The sequence below is a fragment of the Ursus arctos genome, unplaced genomic scaffold (genome assembly GCF_023065955.2).
Source record: "Ursus arctos isolate Adak ecotype North America unplaced genomic scaffold, UrsArc2.0 scaffold_11, whole genome shotgun sequence".
Taxonomy (NCBI): Eukaryota; Metazoa; Chordata; class Mammalia; order Carnivora; family Ursidae; genus Ursus; species Ursus arctos.
The window spans coordinates 60,466,699-60,489,108 of record NW_026622775.1 but is presented as its reverse complement, the minus strand read 5'-3'; the positions used below and the strand labels follow the sequence as shown (position 1 = coordinate 60,489,108).

Below are 22,410 nucleotides of genomic sequence, written 5' to 3'. Positions count from 1 at the left end.
ACGCTCCAACTCGATGTTAACAAATATTAAGACCCAACAATATGTTGTCAACTAAACACTTTTTAAAACATTTTGTAAAAAATTTCAGGAGAAAAAGACAGAAAAATGCATATCGGAGAAATGTGTCTAAAAAAATCCAGGGTGATAATTTTAATATCAGAAAAAAAACTATAGAAAAAAAATTATAAGACACAAATGCTTGAGTAATGTGCTGATGCAAAACAATATGTAAATAAGCTATAATAATTATAAAAATATCTTCCATATAAGTTCTAAATAGATAAAGCAAAAAAACTACAATTTAAAAAAAATAGATAAATCAGAAATTTACTTGGAAGTACAGGTACAGATACTGAAACAACAGTAATTTATAGATAAAGAGAAAACTCATGGTTTGTTTTTAGCATACAAGAACAATTACACAAATTATGTGGAAAGCCACAAAGGAAGCTTTAATAAATTCCTGAAAATCAACACATGATGGAAAGTGATCTCTCACTAAAATGCAGTATGACTAATAACAATATAAAATTACTATAAATTACTATATATTAACATAAATTATTATATATTACTAGACAAAGGTAGATCCAGGAAACCAACAGCATATAATAACGACTCCTTGTTTAAAGAAGAAATAAAGGAAAACTCCATATTAAGTGGCATTGAAGGCACTAGCTATCAAAATCTTGAGACACAGCCAAAGCAGTTTTCTGTACTAAACCCTACTGAGCTAGGCCTTTGACCCACAAGGAAAAACAGAGCATTCAAAGAACACATAAGAACCCCAAACTGGTACTTTGAAAAGTCCAAGAACCTAGAGACACCTCCAGAGAAACTCTTCAAGGAGAAAAATTAGGTGGCATATAAGCGATACAGAGTGAAGAGAAGGAAATAATGGTAAATATACTAGCTTGAAACAAGAAAGGAAAATCCTGAGCACTCCATCGTTTCCAGCCCTATCTACCGATCTGACATTAGAAAAGAACCTCAGGCAAAAACTTTATTTGAAAAATAAAGAATGAAAAGCAATCCACACACTGCAGATAGCTAATTCCATCATAAATTAATGAGCAATTCAAAGAGCTGAGGCAATAACGGGGAAGACAGAAAACATTTTGAAGACTTTTTCAATGATTAGCCTAAGAATTCAACAAAAAGATGATTCTCTCAAGTTTTCTCTTAATCACAAAGATTAAATGTTGCTTCAGTTACATGAATTAGAAAATGTAGGTGATTAATGGAAAAAGTGGGGCAGAAGCTGACTTCTGCTTAAATATGCTGTGTTTCTTGTAAAACTACGGATTTCATTAGAAATTTATTTTAGATTAGTGGCAGGTTTGCAATACAGCTTGAATAAGGAATGGTTGTGGAAATATAGAGAAATAAGATTAGCAGTGTTGCTTGGAGACATGAAGATAAACGAGATTTCTGAAGATAGTCTTAAAAATAAAAAGCAAAAGAGAGGAAAAAGAAGGCAACATCATTGAGTTTAAGGAAAGTTGAGGGACAAATGGAAAGAGTTAAACAGAGAAAGACAATGCAAAGCTCTGTGACATTTTAACATATGTTTCCTAGAGACTGCTTTTCAAATATTATTAATCTAGCTTATTCATGGAGAGTACACTCATATAGCACTTTCACTGAACTTAAAAAAATCAGAAAACCAAGGTTACTTTTTTCAATATTTAATTATAAATAGAATAGAAATGATTAGCTGTAATTCAAATGGCATTTATCACAGTGATTCATTTGGCTGCCATTTAAAATCAAAATGAAATAGCCACAGTAAGACTGAAACTTTACCCTCAGATTAACCTAGAATGCTAAATCTCGTCACCGAGAATTCCTTTGCAGCCAAAGAATGAGTCGCCATGTATACAGGCACACCTCATTTCACTGCACTTTGCTTTTTTGTGCTTCATGTATTTTGTGGGGGTTTTTTACAGCTGGACGATGAGTGGCAAGTCTGCGTCATGTGAGTCTATCGGCACCATTTTCCAACAGCATTTGCTCACTTTGTGCCTCTGTGTCACATTTTGATAATTCTCACAGTATTTCAAACTTTTTCATTATTATGATATTTGTTACTGTGATCAGTGATCTTTGACGTTACTACTGCCATTGTTTTGGGGCTCCATGAATTGCACCTATATAAGATGGCAAACTCACTGGATAATTGTATGTGTTCTGACTGCCCCACTGGGCCAGCCATTGCCTCATCTCTCTCTTCTTCTCCTTGGGCCTCCCCATTCACTGAGACATAATATTGAAATTCAGCCAATTAATAACCCTACAATGGCCTCTAAGTGTTCAAGTGAAAGGAAAACTCACATGCCTCTCACTTTAAATCAGAGCTAGAAATGATTAAGCTTACTGAGGAAGCCACATCAAAAGCTGAGATAAGCTGAAAGCTAGGCCTCTTATGCTAAGTTGTGAATACCAAGGAAAATTTTTTGAAGGAACTTAAAAGTGCTACTCCAGTGAACGCAAATGAGAAGAAAGTAAAACAGCCTTATTGCTGATATGGAGAAAGGTTGAGTGGTCTGGATAGAAGATCACACCAGCCACAATATTTCCCTAAACCAAAGTCTGATCCAGAGCAAGGCCCCGACTCGCTTCAATTCTACGAAGCCTGGGAAAGGTGAGGAAGCTAAAGAAAAAGAAAATGGAAGCTAGCAGAGGTTGGTTCATGAGGTTTAAGGAAAGACACGGTCTCCATAACATAAAAATGTAAGGTGAAGCAGCAAGGGCTGATGTAGAAGCTGCAGCAAGTTCTCCAGAAGCTCCAGCTCAGATTGTTAATGAAAGTGGTTAAGCTAAGTAACGGATTTTCAATGGAGATGAAGCAACCTCTTATGGGAAGAAGATGCCATCTAGGATTTTTATAACTAGAAAGGAGAAGTCAATGCCTGGCTTCAAAGCTTGAAGGACAGGCTGACTTTCTTGTTAGGACCTAAAGCAGCTGGTACTTTAAATGGAAGCCCATGCTCATCGACCATGCCCAAAATCCAAAGAACCCTTTAGAACTAACGTTTAATCTACTGTGCCTGTGCTCTAAATCGAAAAACAAAGCCTGGATGACAATACATCTGTTTACAGCATGGTTTACTGAATATTTTAAGCACATCATGAGACCCACTGCTCAGGAAAAAGAATTCCTTTTGAAATATGACTGCACCTTGACCATGCACTTGGTCACCCAAGAGCCCTGATAGAGATGGACAATGAAATTAATGTTGCTTTCAAGCCTGCGAACACGATATCCATTCTGCAGCTTATGGATCATGGAGTAATTCTGACTTTCAAGTCTTGTTATTTAAGAAATACATTTTTGTAAGGCTCTAGCTGCCATACATAGTGATTCCTCTGATGGATCTGGGCAAAGTAAATTGAAAGCCTTCTGGAAATGATGCACCATTCTAGGTGCCATTAAGAACATTTGTGATTATGGGAAGAGGTCAAAATATCAAGAGGAAGAGCAGTTTGGAAGAAGTTGATTATATTCCCTCATGGATGACCTCAAGACTTCAGTGGAGGCAGTGACTGGAGATGTGGTGGAAACAGCAACAGAACCAGAATTAGAAGTGGAGCCTGATAATGGGACTGAATCACTACAATTTCATGATAAAACTTGAACGGATGAGGAACTCTTTCATGGAGTGTTTTTTTGAGATGAAATCTGCTGTTGTGGAGATGCTATGAAGATCGTTGAAATGACAACAAAGGATTGAGAATATGACATAAATTTAGTCAGTAAAGCAGTACCAGGCTTTGTGGGGATTGACTCCAGTTTTGGAAAGAGTTCTTCTGTGAGGGAAAATGCTATCCAACAGCACCACATGCCGCAGAGAAGTCAGAGGTGAAACGAAGAGTCAGGTGATGTGGCAAACTTCATCATTGTCTTGTTTTAAGAAACTGCCACAGCCACCCCAGCTGTCAGCAGACACCACCCTGATCAGTCAGTGGCCACCCACACCAAAGCAAGACCTTCCACCAACAAAAACGCTATGACTCACCGAGAGCTCAGACGATGGTTAGCATTTTTTTGCAAATTATTTTTTTAAAGATTTTATTTATTTATTTGACAGAGAGAGAGGCAGCAAGAGAGGGAACACAAGCAGGGGGAGTGGTAGAGGGAGAAGCAGACTCCCCGCTGAGCAGGGAGCCTGATGCGGGGCTCGATCCCAGAACGCTGGGATCATGACCTGAGCCGAAGGCAGACACTTAACAACTGAGCCACCCAGGCGCCCCAGCAATAAATTATTTTTAAATTAAAGTATGTACATTGGTTTTTTGGGGGTGTGGAGGGGGACTTAATGCTATTGTGCCATTACTAGACTATGGTATAGTGCAAACGTAACTTTTTTACGCACTGAGAAGCCAAAAAATTTTTTGACTCACTTTATTGCAATATTCACTTTATTGCAGTGGTCTAGAGAGGAACTTGCAATGTATCTCTGAGGATGCCTGTAGGTTTGAAGTTCAAACATTTCCTTTATCAAATCTAAAGGCCTGCCCCATAGCGTGCTTATTTGTCAAATCTCAACAGAATTTTACCCAACTGCTTTTATAAAAGCTAGAAGTTCAATATACTGTTATGCCTCTAGTCTACAACATCCTCATTCACCCTCATGAGAGAATTCTAGAAGAAATACTGTGAATATTTGCTGTTGGGTGTAAAGAAATTGTATTCGTTTCATTTATCTTTCTAATTTTTTTTTTTTTTTTTTTTTGGTGTCAACTTCAGTCAGAAAATACAGGGCAATTACCATGACAATTTGCATCTCCAAAATTCACACCAGTAGAAACCTATTAAAATATCAATAAAACATATTAACTCATATATGCTACAGAGAGAGTTCTGCAATGAAGCCCTACTTTTCATTACATGTTTTATCTAATTTTTAAAAAAATGGTGTGTGATTTGTGCCCCAATTTTTGTGTGTTATTGCTGGTAATGTGTAAGATTGCGTGACATTTCTACTGGAGATAAAGTAAATATTAAAGTGATCACTAGCCTTCCTTCTCAGGATTAGACTGTGTTAGTTTACTGAAGTTTGGGATCTACCATGTGATCTTTTTTTTTTAATTGGCTGTATGAAGTAAAACATAAAGCTATCTTTTCAAAAGATAGATTTTCATTGATACCACAGTTTTATTTATAAATGCATCTTGTTTGTTTGTTTGCTTCAGAAATTACTGATCTATGAGGGAAGGACACACAGCTATGTTATGACTTAGACTATGCCCCGAAGGGACTGACAGCACAAACTGATGTGCAGGAATAGGGGTGAGGAGAAAACTGAAGATTTAATTTTCAACCTTTAATTTATACCATAACAAAAATTTCTAAATTGACAGTTTTTTCCCCCAGGTGAAAAAGGGGACTGAAAATATTTTTTAAGCTTGGAAGAACATTGAATAATAATTTCCTAACATCATAATAAAGTTTTGTTATTTATAAAAAGGCAAAGATGACATGGGGTATATAAACTATCACTGTTATCTATTAAGGGTCTAATTGCTCAATTCATATCTAAAGAGGAACATAGGTAACAAAATAGGAAAACCTCACCAATGTGAGAAAGCTAAAGAAATTTTATTATGCAGGTTAGAAAAGAAAATACAAGGAAATAATTCAGGGAAGAAACGACTCTTTTCCACAAAGAGCAGCCTAAATCCCTAAAATTATAGGAAAAGCTCTTTTTAAGGTCAACTTGAAAAAAATATCGACAAAAATTGTAAGAAGCTTTCAAAATATGCTTTAATGGGGTTTTGGATAGAAATATCTGAAGATAGATGGGAGGATTTTGCTATTTAACTTTCAGATTCATTTCAAAACCACATCTGATATGACTCAGACTGGTTACTCTGGAATTTATGCCAAGACTATTTAAGGAATTTGGTGAAGATTTTTCACAATTATTTCCTAATAATCTCTACTGTTTTCAAGCTCTTTCATAATTGAGAACAGTGTGGATATTATTCAAAATAATACTGTGCCTTTTGCCTGGCTAGTCAGAGATATGGACTATCCTTATTTTGCTGAGTATTTATTACTGAAGCCTCTGTGGTTACAATGTTAGTTAGAAAGCAAGTTTTCCCAAGACACAAATATTCACTAATGGACGAGCTACTTCTAAAATCACTCCCCACTTAAACATGATCCCATCCTACTTAACCCCGTGACTATTCTCTCCCAGTCTGTCCTCATCTTTGTAAGTTCACTTTTGGTGATTATCAGATATTCTAAACATATGAAATATGGCAATAAAATAAAAACAGTGTAGCTACAAAAGTCTTACAGAAAGGTGATGTCACAGTAGTTTTATTATCTTTTACACATATTATCTGATTTAATCCTAAACACAACTTAATGAGATGGGTTTTATTTCCATTGTAAATATCAGCAAATTAAGGTTGAGAAAGGGTAAGTGACTTTCCCAAAGCCGCACAACGATGAAATGGACAGAGCAAACTTCTGTGAATTAATAGCTCACAAACTTAAAACAAGCATCGGTCCTTTCAGAATCTATTTCTAGTAACCAAAGTTAGAACCACTCGTATGGAATAATGGTTTTAGGCTGGTTATACCAGAGATTTTTAGAGAAAGTGTAATGACTAAGAAGATAATTGAGCAGGCCTATAACTTAAAGGAAACCACATCTAACAACCTGGTTAATGGTAGGATTATTCAAATTAAATGCACAAATTGTATATAAAAATGTTTTACTTAAATACATTTTGACATAGCAGTTGTTTCTTGTCAGGTCAATAAAATTTACTTGAGTAATATTCCTCCTGGCAATAATCAGCAAGCATATGCCAAGTGTGAGCATTTTCGTCCTTTTTTTTTTTTTTTTTTAATTCCAGCTGCTAGTTAAGGACATCAGCCTTTGCAAGCTGTTGTCAAACCCAGAAATCTCAGCCTCTGTCTTTTCCTCTTTCACTGAGAAAGCTGGGCCAAATGTGATTCTAGATCACTTAAAACCGAACGTGAATCTATAGTTGGTTTATAATTCTCAAAACTGATTTCGAGTTAAATATATTCTCAATCATATTCTCCCTTCGAGTAAGTATTTCTTTGGCATACTACTCATGGTAGACAGTATTAAACAATAACCTCTTTTTTTTCCCTTCTGTGGTCTTTTAAGCTGTTTTTTAAATGACCAAAAGTCATTTGATATCTTTTAATGATAATATAATACATTTGAATGATGTCTTCAAAATCAGCATGTTTAGGGACACTTAGGTGGCTCATGCAGTTAAACGACGTACTCTTAATTTCGGCTCAGGTCATGATCTCAGGGTCATGAGATTGAGCCTCACATTGGGCTCTGTGCTCAGTGTGGAGTCTGCTTGAGATTTTCTCTCTCCCTCTCCCTCTGCTCCTACATCCCTACCCCTGCTCGCACTCTCTCTATCAAGTAAAAAAATGAATACAATCTTTAAAAAATTTTTTTAAAAACCAGCATGTTTATACTGGGAAATATACAAGAAACAATAGAGACCGTAAAACAAAGACATGCTTTAACCTCCACTCCCAATCCTCCTTACTAGTGTTAACCACTTTTGTTTGTCTCATGGCTCCTTTCCTTTCACTCTATGTCTATGGTCACAAATATAAAAGACATTTCAAGCATAAAACTACAGAAAATTAAAAAGTGTTTTGCATATTAACATTGCCATTTTACTTCAGATTTAAATAATTTTTCTTTTTTTTAAAAAAAAAGATTTTATTTATTTATTCGACAGAGATAGAGACAGCCAGCGAGAGAGGGAACACAAGCAGGGGGAGTGGGAGAGGAAGAAGCAGGCTCATAGCGGAGGAGCCTGATGTGGGGCTCGATCCCAGAACGCCGGGATCACGCCCTGAGCCGAAGGCAGCCGCTTAACCGCTGTGCCACCAGGCGCCCCTTAAATAATTTTTCGAATGTGCTGGGTGTGGAACTGTATTTCATCATATCTTCACATCCCTTAGGTAGACCGTCCTCTTTTCTGCATCCTTAGTGATCATCACTATTTGTTCTGTCCTTGGCCAGTTCAAGCTTTCTCTGGTGTTTCTATGGGAGTCTCTTTTCATATTTATCTATATGTGTTATTTTATAGATGTTACTGATAGTTTAACTTTATATTTCATAGGACAGAAGGTTTTAAATACATATATATAATTAAATTTCTCTTTTTCTTAATAAAGTATACATTCTATATGCCAAAAATACAAAACCATTATGCATTTTAACTCAGAAATTTTATAGCATAGCTTGTGCTTACATTTTAAATATGAGTAGGTTTTATTTCTGTGTAACCCTTTTTCCAAAAAGCATAGAAAATTTTCCCATTATTATTTACTAAATATTTTTCTAGGTAGAGGCAAAAGGTCATTTTTACCTTAAATTTCTATTTATAGGTCTGGGTCTGGCGTCTGTTCTGTACCATTCCATCTAATTGGTATTAAGGCTCTATGTCTGAAGCCATTTGAATACTAGAGATTTATTTGTACATTTTATCCTCTCTCAAGCAGATCTGCTTCTTTACTTTTACTTTTCAAAACTGCCTTTGCTATGTATATGCATTTATGCTTCAGGTTAGTTGATAATTAGGATTTTTATTTAAGCGGCATTGATTTTATAGGTTAATTATTAATTATTGTCACAATAATGAGTCCTCCTATCACAGTCCTCCTAACACAGCATGTTTCTATCTTTATTACAATCTTCCTTTCCATCTTTCAAAGACATTTAATTATTTAATTTTCACATTTCTTTGTTAACTCATTACTATACATACTACATATTTTTGCTGAAATTGAGAATAAAAACTTTGTTCATCTTCATCTTAAATGGTGCAAGAGCATTTAAATCCATACTCTAATATTATGATGAAAAGACTTTTATCTTAGTTGTCCAGAGGTGAGAAGTTGAACTGCCTAGAGCAGATAAAATTATAGGTGAGAAAGACAGCAAAGAGAATTAGAACGGAAATTCCCCATGACAATCATGGGAAATGGAAGTTCTTCCCACGTGAATGTACTATGTTCACAGGAGGAAGAGGTGGAGAGAGTCTGTCTAGGTGCCTTGGGGACACTTTCCCCAACCCATTTGAAATTCAGTCGAGTGGGAGGACAGAGCAGCAAAATGATAAACGCTTCTCAGATGTTAGAGAGACTTGAAAAATGGAGATGTCCTGTGTCGCATTTCCCTACAGGATTTTAGAGAGGGGACCAGCTTGTAAGGTGGCCACAACCAACACAGGCAGTCATAACAAACAAAAATATATCAGTGTGGTGTATGTAATGCATAGGAGATAGATGATAGAAGGTAGGTAGGTAGGTAGGGGATAAACTAAACCAGTAGTTCCTCTGTTTTTATAGCTGTTACATTACTTGGAAGAGATCTAGAAGTCCCCAGAATTCCACAAACATGTAACACAGCTGGGAATCTCAATTTCTAAGTGATCCACCATGGGGTTTACAATAAAGTAGTTTCCATATCCTATTATTTCAGGGAGTAAAAGGATCTTAGAACAAAGCCTGAAGGCTATGTAAGTGAAGAAAAGAACTGATTGGAGGGTATAGCTGAAATTCTGTATCCTGGCAACAAAGGGAAACATCAAAGTACAATGACACCAAGAGAAGAGACCATAAATTTTACCAGCCTCAAGTCTTGTTGGATGTGAGGGTCCAGCCCTGGACCCATGGTGAAACATCTTGAAGTGGAGGTAGAAAGCACCAGTGAAATAACAGAGATTAAAGTCGCCTTCCACTCATTTCTCCTCATTGCCAGGAGGGCACTTAAACTCCCTGTCGTCAGAGAAACCATATAACTTAGCATTAAAATGGGGACACTTTTGAGACTAAAAGAAAGGCACCACAGATATTTAAATTATTATATTTTTATCAAATCTATTTATTGACTGATATGGGTTTTTTTAAGATTTTATTTATTTGAGAGAGAGTGAGTGAGAGAGAGAAGGAGAGAGAATCTGAAGCAGACTCTGCACTGAGTGCAGAGTCCAACACGGGGCTCAATCCCACAGCCACGAGATTATGACCTGAGCTGGAACAAAGAGTCGGACACTTAACCGACTGCGCCACCCAGGTGCCCCTGATAGGTTTGTTTTTTAATATTAGTTTGTGAATTAAATAGTTCTAAACTGTTTCTTTTCAAAATATATCCTTTCTACCTTTGTGCCTCCTCTCCTTATCCCAAACATGATTTAAGTGCCAGGATGGGAGTATACTTTCTCTCCATCTGTCTTCTGTCTCTTAAAAAATAAATAAACAGACAAATAAATAAATAAGCAAAAAAACAGACAAATAAAATATATCCTTTCTAAGGAAATATATGCAAATATATTAAGGCAAATCAAAATAACTGGAATCAGCTTTAAAAGTTGCAATTTTGGTACTAAATTTGAAATTGTTAACACTGTCACTTAACCCTTCCATACAGACGATAATTTTTTTAATAAGAAAATATTTCTATAGTTGAGGTAACTCAACTCAATTATCAATACTTGATAATTTCAGAGCTTGATTTTATGTATTTTATATTGATATAGGTAACCATTTCAGCCCATATATTTTTATAGATGTTGTCTTTGTCTTGAATAAGAATACCTTTTATCAAAAATATGCTTTTAGGACAAGACTCAGTAAAAGTAGTTGTTTCTACTTACGAATCATTTTAATTCTTTTCCTAATTTAAATGCTGGGAAATATGTCTTCTTAATTCCATTTCCATTTCAATATTAGTTACCCAATTAAAAACAAGCAGTCAGTTATCAAATTACAATAAGTATTGTACATCATTTGAGACCTTTCTGCCTTTATATTGTAGGGATTAATGTCTGTTTAGAAACTTCATTTTTATAATTGAAATTTGCTAAAACCTTCAGAATCCAGAATTTTAATGTTCCATTCATAAAATAATTTGATTAAATATTTCCAACTGATTTTGAACAAATGCAACCAAGATTTAGAGAACCTATTTACCAAAAGTTCAATGCCATTGCAGAACATATAAGTTGATTTACAAAATACTTCTTGAAATGTTTATAATTTTAAAAAATTTAACTGATAATAAACAATAAATAGAAGAAGCGTGTTGTGTCATAATGAGGTATAATTTTTAATTCAAATCGATGAGCTTTGTCCCACACCAAAAATTATACTTCAGGTACTCTCTTCCAATAAAAAAGTTATAAATGTTAACAGCTACAGCTTCTCTTTCACTGATAGAGTATCAGGGTTTATGCAGGTAAAATAAATCATATGGCACCTGGGTGCCTCAGTGGGTTAAGCATTAGACTCTTGATTTCAGCTCAGGTCTTGATCTCTGGGTTGTGAAATCAAGCCCTGCGTCAGGCTCCATGCTGGGTGTGGGGTATACTTACTTAAGATTCTCTCTCTCCCTCTCCTTCTGCCCCTCCCCCTGCCCCCCTCTCATTCCTTCTCTAAAAGAAAATAAAAATAAAAAAATAAAATGAAATAAATCATATATGCATCATAAATAATTCCGAGAACACTGCAGCTCCACAGATTTTTTTAATTTTGTTTTTTTTTAAGTTATGCTGTGCTCAGCAGAAGTGTAGCGCCCATCTGTCACCATACAACACTATTACAGTACCATTGACTGTATTCCCTGTGCTGTAGTTTCATCCCCATGACTTACTGGGCTTTTTTACAACAATGATGAATTCCAACAAATATTTTATTAAGATCTATCACAAGCAAACGACATTTATCCTCAATGTTGAACTTTTTAAATGAATGTAAGAGATACTTCACAATAGAATTTACGATGACATTACATAGTTCATTTTCAACAAATGTAATTCCAAAAGCTTTACTTTGATTACAGAATTAGATTCAAAAATTAATTTAAAATTAATTTAACCAATTTTCTCTTTAAAGCAGGAAATGATACTGAAGCAAGCCTAACGTCATTTAATTGCTTGCAGATTTCCTGTCATGCACTTTTCCAAGAAAAAATGAAATTAAAAAAGTGAAATTAATTCAGAAAAATAACGATTTGATCTAAATAAAAACTCATTCTTTATAGAGTAATGTGTAAATGTTGCCACTACAAATGCACGTATCAAATGACTATCTTTGGGCAGTATTCTTAAAAGGACTGCAGCTTTTGAAATCGATGTTGATGTGTTTTTAGCTCTGTGTGTGTTGTGGCTTTTATGTGGACGGAGCTCTGGCGAATGTTAAATATAAACAATGTCTCATTTAAGTTGCACATTCATCATCAGCTTTCTTGTAAAATGGAAATTTGGTGCTTAATTTTTCAATAGATATTGAACTTTCACTTCTTTTAGCCCATTGTTGCTAGAAGGATTTATTGCCAGATCTTAGAGCGTTGCCAAATAATAAAATAAATGTTTGTAGGTTTCAAAGGATTCAGATTGCTTTCTATATGGTCCACAGCAGCACTGCTCTGCTTTCACTTACAAGTAACTTACAATTTTCCATGACACTTGGATACTTCAACTGACACTTCACAGATGTCACAGGTTCGTATACCACGTGGACAGCGGGGGAGAAAAGTTGAACACTTCTGCCACTACTCAGATCTAGGAGTCAGCTGCCTCTGAAAGGGTGATGCTAGTTTCTTTGTTACTGAAAGGGTCAGGTAAAGATAGATGGACCATTCCTGATGTTTGGTGTTGTATAGATTTAATGTAATATTAAGATAGTAAAATAGTCTCATACTTTTATGCCGTGGGAGAATCTAGAAGTAAAATTGACAGACCTATCGAAACAAAAATGATGTATTTTAAAACAGTGCTTAATAATACCTCATCTAAAAATGAAAAACCTAGAACAAGTGTCAAGTCAGAGAGGATATGAGGAAAAAACAAGTAACGTGGTACTGTCTTGGCAAACCAGGATGTGTAATTTTAATATCATCTATAGATGGGTGACTCTCAAACCTTTATCTTCAATCTTGACCTTACTTTTAATATAGAGGTGTGATTTCAAGTATTTTCAACATGTAAGTCAATGTTCAGATTTATGACCATCCACACCTGCATCTCCTGCTGGCATCTGAAGTTCAAGGTACCCCAACATAAGCTCATCATATGTGAACGCACACACACCTTCCCCTTCCTCCTTCTCTATTTCTAATTCAAATATTCAAACAGCCTGCTATATGCCATGTAATATTTTAGGTACTGAAAAATATGCCAGTGACGAAAATGGAATAATCTTAGCTTTTATGAAGTTTCAGTCCTAGGAGGCTAGGTTAAAAAATACCTCAAAACTTGATGAATATATACAATGTCAAATAAAGATAAGTTCTATGGGAAAAGAGAATAGAAAAAATAAATGCTGACTGATTGGACAAAAGGCATTTTATAAGACAGTCAGAGAAGGCTACCCTAATGACATGAGATATAAGCTAAAGCCTGTGGCATAGCTACCTGTCAGTGACTTAGACTTGAAACTTTGAAGTTGCTTCAACTTCTTATTTTTCCTTAAATATATATTTAATTAATCCCCAATTTTGACAAAATGAGTGACCGAAATATTACCACTGACTTATATTCCTGATGGACCATTGGAAAAGAATGAGAGCTTTTTTTCTTGCCATCTCAAGCATGGAAATGACCTTTTTTAAAAATTTAATGTACTGTACTGTGATAAGAACACTTAGCATGATACCTACCCTAAAAATTTTTTAAAGATTTATTTATTTATTTATTTATTTATTTATTTATTTATGACAGAGAGAGAGAGAGAGCACATACAAGCAGGGGGAGGGGCAGAGAGAAAGAATCTCAAGCAGACTCCCCACTGAGTTGACCTGGGGCTCGATCTTACCACCCCAAGATCATGACCCAAGCAGAAACCAAGCCAACTGAGCCACCCAGGCACCCATACCCTCTTAAATTTTTAAGTATACAATACATTATTGTTGACTGTGGGTACAATGTTGTACAGCGTATTGCTAGAACTTACCTTGTTTGACTAAAACTTCATGCCTGTGGATTAGTAATTCTCATTTTCCCTTCTCCCCAGCTCCTGACAACTGTTATTCTACTCTTTGATTCTATTGATTTGACTATTTTATAGACCTTAAATAAGTGAAATCATGCAATATTTGTTATTCTGTGACTAGCTTATTTCACTTAGCATAATGTCCTCAAGATTTATCCATGTTGTAGCAAAAATTAAAAGTAGGACTACCAAATGATCCAGTAATCCTACTTCTAGGTATTTTTCCAGAAGAATTAAAATCAGGATCTCAAAAAAAATATTAACACTACTATGTTTATTGCAGTACTAGTCACAAAACCAAAATGTAGAAACAATCTAAATATCCACGGACAGATGAATGGATAAAGAAAATGTGGTATAGACATACAATGGAATACTACTCAGCCTTTAAAAAAAATTCTGCAATATGCAAAACGCTTTAGTTTCTGAGGCGGTAGTTTCTTAAAGGTTAGTTGCAATGTGAAATTGGAAACCATATCAACACATTCTTCATACTCTTGTAAATTAAAATCCATTTGTCTATCTTGCACTTTGAATGGATATTTTGCCTATCATAATTTTTAACATCATGCTTTGGTCATTTGGAAAATGTTACTTTGAAGAGTTATTTAGATCTTCCAAACACTGATACATGTCATTGTACAATATTGAAAGGTCACTTTTGTTAATATCACAATTAAGCTCATCAAAAAATCATTAAGTATTGGGCAAACAATTTTTTTTCAAAATTCTAATTTTGACTTGAAAGTTCAAAATCTATCACTGATGATAAATACTCTCAGTTGTTTCCCTCAATGTGCTAGGCTCATTTCTTTTCCTTTTGAGAAAATGGTCTGCCATATGTAATAATTATAATTTACCAGTCTTTTTTTTTTTTCAAGTAAAAACAGTGTTTCACAAAAAAACCAAAACGGATTTAACTTGCAAGTCAATCACCCCAGTTCTCTTCCTTAAAAGAATCATAATACAGTATGCAGTGGAAGTACTTTATATGTACCTTTTAACACAGAGGATATTAAAAGGATATTTATATAAGGGTCAAAATTTAATAAAATTATAATCGTTACTGCTTCATCAAGGATCATGGACATTCTTTAAAATTGGCATTGTTATTCCTGCACTACAAGATATGGTGGTAAAGAAAACAATAACCACCAACACAGTTTGTGGCCACTGTCTGTAATTATGCTAAAGCACTTGAAGTTTTAACCCCTCCCCCCATTGTTTTTTAACCATCTGGGTGAATGTCAACATGATCAAAAAGGCATATGTCTTGTTATGATTATGAAAGTAGTTTGCACCTTGCGAATCTCATGAGTGGATCTTGCTACTGTCTCTAGAGTAGAATCTTTGTCATGTCACTTCCCTGCTCAAAAGATTCCAATTGTTCATCATTGCCCACAGGGAATTTTGGAAAAATCAAAGGTTTCAACCTGGAATTTAAAATTCACACAATCTTAGCTTAATTTGTCTTTTCATTCCTTATGTTCCTTCATGCACACTGGCTCTAGACAAATGAAGCTCTTTCTATTCCTATTGTAAACCCGGGGAGATTGTAGTTTCTTTCAACTAATTACACTGGTCTCTTTGCCTGAATACCTCATCTTTTCTCACATTGTTTATATGAAGCCGCTGTCTTGCTTCAAGGTCTAATTCAAATGAGGCCTAAGTGGGTATCATACATCCTTCTGAATGCACATAGCACTTTGTACCTCTCTCATGCTACCTATTTTCTACCCTGGAATGACACTTCTCGGCCCTTGCGCCTAGCAAGATGACTTACAGACAGTTGGTACCAAATAAATGCTTGAAGAAACAAATGCTTGGTTGCATTGACTCATTTGTTTACCTGTTTTCCTGCAGTTACCATATGAGATCGTTGGCTGAAATTAAGGTTGATGTCTTTGGTCCCTGAATAAAGTATTTATTGCTGTGAAACTGATTATGGTACAAGGCAGTTCAACTCACCACCTTGATATCATTAGCCAATCTGTTCTCCTTCACAACTTCAGACTTGTATAAAGATCTGCCAACCGAAAGCATCAGGATGTTAAAACACTTTGAGCTGTGTAAAAGAGTATTGAGTTTTTTAAGTTACATTTGAAGGTTTCCTGAGACAAAATTACCATTTAGTTATTTTTGTTGACGGTCCAAGTCAATTACTCAGAACAAAAGAATGACCCCCTACACATGCCATCTCATTATCTTCTTCCTGGTTTCAAGCAACTATTCTAGGGACCATAAGGAAGTAGCATAATTTGATTAGGAGTTTCCCATACCTAAATCACTTAGTGTGCACAATTATTTAGCACAAGGAAGCTAAACATACTGCCTATAACTGGCATTAGAGACTAAAGCTTGTCTTTGAGGGAATCTCAGAGAGCTAGTTTCTTTTCACAGAAGACCCTAAAAAAGCCTTAGAATATAAAAACAAAATGAAATTTCTCTATTGGTCTGTCTAAATTGGGACGAAATTTCACATATCTTGTCTTCCCTACACATTGCTCTGTCCAGTCAAATCTGTTCTACGCCAGCTGTTTCTAGACACTAAACAGCGTCTTTCTTACTACCAGTTTGCCTCCAGGATAACCTGTGTGGGACAATTGCCCTTGCTTGCTTCTTCATGAATCGAAAGCTTCTGCTTCTTAATCTGCCCACTTGACTTAGTTCAGAAGCCAGAGCCTGTGTCCTCTCTCTCCCTGCCTCCATGGTAGCATGGTAGTTGTTCATGGCAACAATAGTCTTCCCTCAGGTTCCATGCACTTTGATTCCCCCTCCAGCTGCAGATTTGAAGTGTGCATTTCAATAGCTTTCCATTTAGAGGAGGAAAAAAAGATAAAATCCTGCTTTTCTTAGATACCTCTCCTATATAAATATGAATTTTCCATTTACTAAAAGATGCTGACGTCTTATTACTAAATATGATAGCTAATTCTATCCTGAATTCACTGATAGTATGTGCAAGAATTTCCTTCTCCACAAACTGTTCCACGTGGATTTTTCTTTGTACTCTGATTTTTCTCTGAAGAGCTGACATCTCTATTTAAAATATCATTTTGTTCATTTTGGGATTTGGAACATTGAAGCAGATGCCATAAACTAAAATAGTTAATGATGAGATCAAGAAAGATAAAAGCCTCGATACTTTCCCCCACAGATATTGTAGTTCAGGTCTTTTCCTAACCAGTAACAATTTCAGTTTTTGTTGAAAGAGCTCTGAATAATTTGAGAGAAGGTGGGATATCTAATGGAGTGGAACCAAAATGAGTTGTTGGACTAATCCAGGATCTGCCCATTCCATGGAAAGAACGTATATGCACAGGCTCTGAAGTTTCTATATGCCTTGTTATGCTTTCTGTTAACCTACTACATTTTCTTACATTATTTGATGAGGATTCTATGTGAATAGACTTCAGCAGACTTTGGTGAGATGGAATCGTGCAGTGCATAACTCAATTTGTTGAGTTAAGATGACACTGGTCATCCCAACCCATGTGAAATGTACAAGCTTTTTTAAAAACTTTGGTTTCTTTGAATGCCTTTTTATGCTATAAATATTTTTATTATATTTTGCCTAGTTGGGTACACAATGAATGATCTCATTTTTGAATGGCAAGATGAGGCACCTGTACAAGTGGCCGAAGGACTCACTTTGCCCCAGTTTCTGCTGAAAGAAGAGAAAGATTTACGATACTGCACTAAACATTACAATACAGGTAGGGGTCGAGCATTCTTTATTACACTTGTGACTTCTGGTTTTATGATATTCAGTGTTTCTTCATTATAGTGGTAGGTTAATTATTTTAACTATAGCTTAGTGTTTTTCATAGTCATAGAGCAGAAAACGAATGCATATGAAATTTACAAATGCTTGGACTCAATGCATATTGTTATATAATTGATTCGTATAGGATCAAAGAAATGCTTGCTATTCAATTATATCTATTTCTTTTTTTTTTTTTTGGCGAAAGCCCATAGTTACATACTAATGATGCTTCCAAAAAAGTTCCTTTAATTTCTATAGAGCAATAATATTTAGCTCTTCTTGGGCAATATACATTGTATTTGATAACAAAATGAAAGGAATTGCTTTTTTTTTTTTTTTTTTTTTTTTTTTTTTTTTTTTTTGTAGGGCTTCATTTGCCTAAACCTGTCTTTGGCTACAATTTCATGCATTTCAAGTTATTGTTACTTAAGTACCTATTACTCACACCGACACAGTACCCTTTCACCTTTGAGGATAGATATTAGATTATTGTTGTCGAGGACTGATAGACTTAATGTGATATTTGCACATTCATGAGATCTGTTCATTTCTCTCAACCAGCACAGCTATTCTCATAATATCTATTCTCGCTGCCTACCCCATTCCCACAAATTCTGTTAAACCACCCACAAATGAGTCATCACTTCAATGTGGTTAGTCCACCGCCTCCCACTAGCATCAACTGATGCTCTTATTATTTCCTTACAGTAACTATGATTCCTCTTTGGCTCATCATTTTCCAGGACTGTGACCTGACCTTTCACTATACGAGGTCTTTAATCTCTTTTATCTCTTTAATCAATTCACAATATCTGGTGAAAAAGTCACTGCCATTTTCTTAACCCAGCAGTGAGGTTGATATTTAGTTTGATGGGGAGTTCAAGGTTAACATCTCAACACAAAGATAAAGGGCAGACAAGTCAATACCAGTGTCCTTGCTCCACTCTCTAGGGCCAGTTACAATGACAAGCAAATTTTAGAGAGAGGCTAAGAGGGCTCTAGAGGTGGTTTAAGTTGGCGGATTAGTTTCCTAGGGCCACTGTAACAAAGAACCACAAACTTGGTGGTATCCCTTGCCCGTCTCCCCGAGACCCTCTTCTCCCTCATCCCCTTATTTTGTAATCTGGCCACAGTGGTTTGTTTTCTTACATATGCCACACGGATTCCTGCTTCGGGGACTTTGTACTTGCTCTTCTTTCTGTGCATACCCTCCTCCTCCTCCTTCTCCCTCTCCTCCTCCTTCTTCTTCTTCTTTTGCTATTAAAATTTTATTTATTTATTTATTTATTTATTTATTTATTTATTTATTTATGTTCAGTTAGCCACCATATAGTACACCATTAGTTGTTGATGTAGTGTTCAACAATTCATTAGTTGTGTGTAAGACCCAGTACTCATCACGACACGTCCCCTCCTTAATGCCCATCACCCGGTTACACCGCCTTCCCCCCACCCCCTCCCTCCCTCCCTCCATACATACATACTCTTGCCCCAAATTATCCCAAACCAAGTACTCTCACATATGTCAGGACTACTCAGATACCAGTCCTCAAATCATCTCTATAACAAATATATGTTAAACATCCACTTTCCACTTACTGCTTTCACTGTCTAAAATTGTATCTTTCATTTATAGGCTTACTTACATATTGTTTGTTTCCCTTATTGCCAAAAGTTTTTAAGTCAACGATTATAGATATTCTTTCTATTTTTATGTTTTCTGGACACTGCTGGAGTACGTGGATGCTCAATACATATTTGTTGAGTAAAATAATAAATAAAAAGTGGATTTGAACCCCAAATTTGTCTGTACATGTGAGAATATTACAACCTGCCCTCTGGGAGGAGCAGATTTTCTCTAAATGGGAAACTTTTCCTTTAGATCTATACCAAAAGAAGGCTTTTTTGTCTTCCAGTTTTATTGAGGTGCATAATTAACATAAAATAATCAGTGTACATGGGATGATTTAATATACGTATACACTGTGAAAGGATTCCCCCCAAGTTAGTTAACTTATTTACCCTTTTGCGTGTGAGAGAATATTTATGTTCTACTCTCTTAGCAAATCTCAATTATACAGTACAATGTTATCAACTACAGCCACCATGTTATATTAGATCCTCAGACCTTGTTCATCTTGCAACTAAAGACTTTTTTAAAACAACTCTATTGAGATTTAATTTAGGTACTATAAAATTCACTTGCTTAAGGGATACAGCTCAATGATTTTCGGTGTATTTACAGAGGTGTGCAACCACCAGCATAATCTTGGAATATTTTATCACCTGAAAAAAAAATAAACCTTATATCAATCAGCAGTCCTCCCTATCCAGCAGCTCCTGGTAATCACTAATCAACTTCCGGTTTCTCTAGCTTTGTATTTTCGGGATGTTTTCTATAAATGGAATCTTATGTGGTCTCTGTGATAGTCTTCTTTTAATTAGAAGAATGTTTTTGAGATTCATCCTTCTGGTAGCATATCTCAATACTTCGTTCCTTTTTATTGCCAAATAGTATTCTATTGTATGGATATACCTCATTTTGTTTATTCATTCACCAGATGCTAGACATTTAGGGTATTTCCAACTTTGGACCACTTATGAACACTCACATACAAGTTTTGGGATGGATACATGTTATATCTCTTCGGTGTAGAGTTAGAAGTAGAAAGCTGGATCATATGGTAAAACTATGCCGCCAAACTGTTTTTCAAAATATTCACACCCTTTACGATTCTTCCAACAATGAATGAGGATTCCAGTTTCTCCACATCCTAACCAAAACTTATTATCTGTCTTCTTTATTATAGCCATTTTAGTGAGTGAAGTCCTGTCTCATTGTGGTTTTGATTTGCATTTCCCTAATGAGTAATGATGAGCATCCTTTCATGTGCTTATTGATGTTTGCATATCTTCTTTGGAAAAAGATGTTTATTCAATTCCCTTGCCCATTTTCTAAGTCAGTTATTTCTCTTTTTATTATTTATTTACATATACTTTTCCCCAGTTGGTATGTTGTCTTTTCACTTTCTTAATGATGTCATTTGAAGCACAAAACTTAATTTTGAGGAAGCCAAATTTATCACTTTTTTTTTCTTTTGTTACTTGGGATTTTGGTATTGTATTTAAAAAAATTGTTGCCTACCTTAAGATCATAAAGATTTACTCCTATGCCTTCTTCTAAGAATTTTGTAGATTTAGCAATTTACATATAGGTGTATGATCCATTTTGAATACTAAGAGATGGGGTGGAAGTTAATTCTTTTGCATGTGAATACAAAGTTCTCCCTGTACCATCTGTTGAGGAGACCATTATTTCCCTATAAAATAGCTGTAGTCTTTTGTTGAAAATCAGTTGACCATAAATGATTATTTCTGGACTTCCAATTCTATTCCATTGATCTGCATATCTGTACTTATAACATTATCATATTTTGGTGTTATTGTTGATTTGTAGCAAGTCTTGAAATGCGGAAATTTTGTTCTTTTTGCCTGAGGGCTATATTGGTTATTCTAGGTCTCTTGAATTTCCATAATAGTTTCAGGATCAGCTTGTACATTTCTGCATAAAAGCCAGTAGAAATTTTGATAGAGATCACAATGAATTTGTAGAATATGGGAAGTTTGCCATATTTAGTCTTCTAATTAATGGCTACAGAATGATTTTCCATTTGTTCCAATTTTTTAATTTTGTTCGGCTGTGTTTTGTATTTTTTAGTGTAGAAATCTTACATTTCTTTTGTTAAATTTATTTATAAGTATTTTATTTTATTTGGTTCTATTGTAAATGGAATTGTTTTTTCCGTTTAATTTTTTTATTGTTTATCACTAGTGTATAGAAACACGATTGATTTTTGTATACTCGTAGTGTATCCTATAACCTTGCTGAACTCAGGGATTCAACTAGATTTTTAGTGAATTCTCTAGGGTTTTCTATATGCAAGATAATGTCTTCTGCTTATAGAGATAGTTTTACCACTTCCTTCTCAATCTAAATGCCTCTTACTTAATTATTGCCCTAATTATCCTGGCTAGAACCTCTCAGTACAATGTTTAATAGATGTGGCAAGCAAAGACATTCTTGCCTTGTTCCAGAATTTAGTAGAAAAGCATTCGGCTTTTCACCATTAAGTATGGTATCAGCTATAAGTTTTTCATAAATGCCCTTTATCAGGTTGAGGAAATTATCTTCTGTTTCTAGTTTGTTGAGTTTGTCTAGTTTGTTATGAAAGACTGTTGGATTTTTGACAATTTTACTTTTATTGAGATGATTGTATAGTTTTTGTCTTTGTTTTATTTATATAATGTATTACATTGACTTGGGAGGTTAAGCCAAACTTGCTTGCATTCCATGATAAATTCTGATTGGTTCTGTTGTATAGCTTTTTCCATATGTTGCTGGATTCAGTTTGCTAGTATTTTTCTGGTGTTTTTAGATTATATTCATCAGAGACATTATCTGTATACTTTTTTTTCCCCCTGTGATGTTTTTGTCTGGTTTTACTATCAGGGTAATACTGAGCTCATTGAATGAGTTAGGAATTATTCTTGTTATCTAGTTCCTGGAAGATTTTATGAAGAAGACTTGTTATTAATTCTTCTTTAGATGTTTAACAGAAGTTTTGTA

At 35.1% G+C, this 22,410-nt stretch overlaps 1 protein-coding gene across 2 annotated transcripts in view; it reads left to right on the top strand.

Annotated features, from left to right (window-relative positions):
• The window catches only part of GLRA3 (glycine receptor alpha 3), a 177,516-nt gene that overhangs the window by 116,109 nt on the left and 38,997 nt on the right, over window positions 1–22,410 (top strand). For both annotated transcript variants that reach the window (XM_026518883.3, XM_026518884.1), the window contains exon 6: window positions 17,596–17,733. In XM_026518883.3, the coding sequence (XP_026374668.1) occupies window positions 17,596–17,733 (138 nt within the window). The remainder of the gene's footprint in view (window positions 1–17,595; window positions 17,734–22,410) is intronic.